Here is a 3922-nt window from a genome sequence, read left to right as displayed (position 1 = left end):
GGGGGTGTTCAAACACCCCCCCCCCCCCCAGCAGGGCGCGGGTAAAGAAAAGGAGCCGGAGTCGCCCCCTTTTTTGACGGCTCCGGCTCCGGCTCCGGCTCCGGGCTATATTGTTTCACGGCTCCGGCTCCGGCTCCGGCTCCGGGCAAAATATGCCGGCTCCGGCGGCTCCGGCTCCGGCTCCGGCTCCGGCTCCGCATCCCTGGTACAAAGGTAAGAAATGAATACACAGGGTGTCCCAGAAAAAAAGTACCACATTTGTTTAGACGCGTGTTTCTTTTTTCCAACCAAAGGAAGGCGCTATACCCGAAGATGCTTCTTGGTAAACAAACCAAACAAAAACAAACATAACCTAACCTCACCTGACCTAACCTACAACCTACAAACCTACAACCTACAACCTAACCTACAACCTAACCTACAGACCTACAACCTACAAACCTACAACCTACAAACCTACAACCTACAAACCTACAACCTAACCTACAACGCGCCAAAAAGTTCTACCGGCTGCGGGGATCGAACCCTAGTTATTAGATCACGAGGCGAGTGTGCTCACCACTACACCACGCAGCCAGCAAACCGGTGAGAGGTGTAAGTCACTTTTAAATGACGCAATGGGATATTCTCCGTATAGCGCCTTCCTTTGGGTGGAAAAAAGAATTACGCTGTTTAGACAATATATTTTTTGTTATTCGGCACTAATGCTTTAAACGCATATCAAAAGCGAGCCAGTTCCATGGAGATTTATTTGCGCTACAAATGGACCATGCCACTCCTTCCTGTCACTCACACCGGCACATGTTCGAAGTGCCTGCCTTCTTGGGCCAGGCACCGCTCCGCCCTGCACCTGGCTTCCTCTGCGACCCGAGCACATGCGGAAGGTGGAATCGCGCGAATGGCCGCGCGAATCGCCCGTTTCAGTGTCGCTAGGTCTTCTGGTGCCTCCTGATACACCACACTTTTCAGATAGCCCCACAGGTAAAAGTCGAGGGGCGTGAGGTCAGGAGAGTGCGGCGGCCAGGTCACCGCGGCCCGCCGGGAGATGACACGCCCCTCTAGACACTCGTGCAGCCAGGCCAAGTTGGCGCGTGATGTATGCGCCGTTGCGCCATCTTGCTGCAGCCATTGCTGGTTCAGGGTGTCCGCACAACTCGCTGTGAGTGCCCGCAAAAAGCTTTTAAGCATGGTAAGGTAGCGCCGGGAATTGACAGTGACCGTCTCGCCAGCACCATTTTCAAAAAAGAATCCAGGCCGATGATTCCCTGCGCGCTCAACGCGCGGTTCACTTGCCCGTTCAGATGAAAATGGGCCTCATCAGACCACCAAACACAAGACAAGAAGTTTGGGTTGTTTGTGCACTTTTCCAAAAACCATTTGCAAAATTGTTCCCTCTGCTCAAAATCCGCAGCAAACAGCTTTTGAGACACTTTAAGCTTAAAGGCAGATAAGGCGAGATCCTTCTTGAGAATCCTGTGAGTGGAGGACTTGCTGAGACCGACCCTAGACGCGAGGCGCCGCACCGACACTTTCGGCGTTTGACCAACCTGCTCTGCGACCTTTCGTATGGCCTCCTGGCTGCGAGATGTTTTTTTCCGACCACTGTTTCCGGCATTCTGGTTACTAATGGACCCTTCTGCCAGAAACTTCTCAGTCAGACGCTGTATGGTCTATATCGTTGGAGCTTCTCGGACCTTAAAATGTCTGCGATACTGCCTTTGCGTTAAAACGGCTGATCCGTGTTTGAGATAAAATTCGACTATTTTGGTTTTTTGTTCAGTATTAAACGGCTTCATGACTGACAGAGCGCTCGACCCATACAACATAATTTCCATGAATCACGCTTTCGATTGATGTTAAAATTTTACATGTCACGCGCATATTTTTCTTTGTACTTCTAATTTAAATTTGGTACTTTTTTCTGGGACACCCGGTATTTTCGCCCCCCTCCCCCGTTCTCCAACAGCACCTCTGGCTGACCTTGTACTTGTCAGACTTCCCGACCCGGACCCGCTCCGTCGACATTGCACCGGAATTTCGTGGGGCGGGGCTGAAGGCGTGACCAGCGGCCAACGCACAGCAATCGTGTCTCTCAGCCAGTTCAGTAGGTATATAAGGGAAATCTGGCGGCATAGCAGTCACACACTCAACTCGGCTCCTTCAGGACGCAGCTCAGAAACCGCCAGGCGCCATGAAGGTAAGTCACATTACCGTAAATTTTCCCGCAGCCAGCAGCATGCCCAGGTATCCGAGCATTGACTCAAAACGTTGATCTTTTGTAATAGTTACACTCTGCTGGAGTGAACAATGGCGTGTGTTTGAGGGATGAAGATTTGTCAGAATTCGTGGGGTCGTTTTAATCAGGCTTTTTAATGTCATTTTACATGTATGCATGTAACTTGTTACACCAGTCGATGCATGCCTTCAAGAAAATAGCATACGATGTGCGAAAAACGTAGTAGGTGATCAGACGAAGTGGAAGAACGTACAAAAATAACAGGCGATCCTTTAAAGATTTATAAATTGTTGAACTAAAGGTGAAACCGCACCACGCGGGGCAGATTCTAACGTAATTGAGGAAATAAGAAGTGATGGTGTATTTGGCGCTTCTTAGTTGCTGGATGCCTATGAATCCAAATGCAAGTATGTAGGTCAACATCTGTTAGAAGTCTGGAACATGACTCAAAGCTTCAAAATGTGACATATGACGCAAATATACCGTCGATATGGTATAACAGAAGTTTATCTGAATTAGGTAGACGCCCGCCGCTTCTCACTAAGGGGACCAGGAGTGCAGCTATGGGCGACGTTTACCGTTCACGCTCAAGTCGGTCCCACTGGAGAAAGAGAGAGAGAGAGAGAGAGAGAGAGAGAGAGAGAGAGAGAGAGAGAGAGAGAGAGAGAGAGAGAGAGAGAGGGAGAGGGAGAGGGAGAGGGAGAGGGAGAGGGAGAGGGAGGGAGAGAGAGATGCTGACACTGACCTTTGTGCATCCACAGCTGGTGATCCTCTCCTGCCTGGTGGCTGCCTCCGCCGCTAGCCTCCTCGGCGGCTCCGGAGTTGGCCTGTTCAACGGAGGAGCGATCGGCGGCGGCCTCTTCAACAACTTCGGCTACGGAAACCAGTACGGCCTCGGTAACCTGGGATACGGAAACCAGTACGGCCTCGGAAATCTGGGCTACGGAAACCAGTACGGCCTCGGAAACCTGGGCTACGGAAGTCAGTACCGATACGGAAACCAGTACGGCCTCGGAAACCTGGGCTACGGAAGTCAGTACCGATACGGAAACCAGTACGGCCTCGGAAACCTGGGCTACGGAAACCAGTACGGCTACGGAAACCAGTTTGGACTCAACAGCTTCGGTCTGCTCGGCGCCCGTGGGCTCGGTCTCGGCTACGGAAACCAGTACGGCCTCGGAAACCTGGGCTACGGAAACCAGTATGGAGGCTATGGCCGTAGATTTGGCTTCCGCAACTTTGGTCTGCTTGGCAGCCGTGGCTATGGACGCTATGGCTACTAATTTTATTGTTTAAAAGGTCTGGCGTATAAATGATGTTAAATCAATGAATGTGTGGCAGAATGAACCAGCTGGAATTCGTAAATATTTGTCCTACGTTTGAATTTGCATGGAGCATGCTCGAGTGTGTGTGTGTGTGTGTGTCTTATTGTAATTGTATGTAATATATAAGCAACACCAACTTTGGTATTTTGCTCTGAGCGTGCGGTGCTCGGCTCTCATGCATAAAGACCGTAACGTACCTAAATAGTGCTTCGCTGAACATAAATTCACACCATGGTCGAAATGCATACCTAATGCTATTATGTTGAGCACCAACTGGAACCAGTCCCAGTAGTGACGGTTACACCAAACACCTCGACAGTTCATAAAAGCCGATTGGAACAAACGCCCTAACAGTTAAAGT

At 50.4% G+C, this 3922-nt stretch overlaps 1 protein-coding gene across 2 annotated transcripts; it reads left to right on the top strand.

The window, feature by feature from the left end:
* Positions 1-223: 223 nt before the first annotated feature.
* LOC122385787 (keratin-associated protein 19-2-like) lies at positions 224-3698 on the top strand. 2 transcript variants are annotated; one of them, XM_043374312.1, is made up of 3 exons: positions 224-2197; positions 2998-3169; positions 3203-3698. In XM_043374312.1, the coding sequence occupies exons 1-3, from the start codon at positions 2192-2194 to the stop codon at positions 3517-3519; spliced, it is 495 nt and encodes a 164-aa protein (XP_043230247.1). In that variant the 5' UTR covers positions 224-2191; the 3' UTR covers positions 3520-3698. The 2 variants fall into 2 exon arrangements, with proteins under 2 accessions (XP_043230247.1, XP_043230236.1); XM_043374301.1 differs by having other exon boundaries at positions 2998-3698.
* Positions 3699-3922: the final 224 nt, after the last annotated feature.

This window comes from Amphibalanus amphitrite, unplaced genomic scaffold (assembly GCF_019059575.1).
Source record: "Amphibalanus amphitrite isolate SeventyFive unplaced genomic scaffold, NRLGWU_Aamphi_draft 000015F_arrow, whole genome shotgun sequence".
Classification (NCBI taxonomy): domain Eukaryota; kingdom Metazoa; phylum Arthropoda; class Thecostraca; order Balanomorpha; family Balanidae; genus Amphibalanus; species Amphibalanus amphitrite.
The sequence above is the reverse complement of the archived record's forward strand: the minus strand, read 5'-3'. Positions and strand labels throughout refer to the sequence as shown.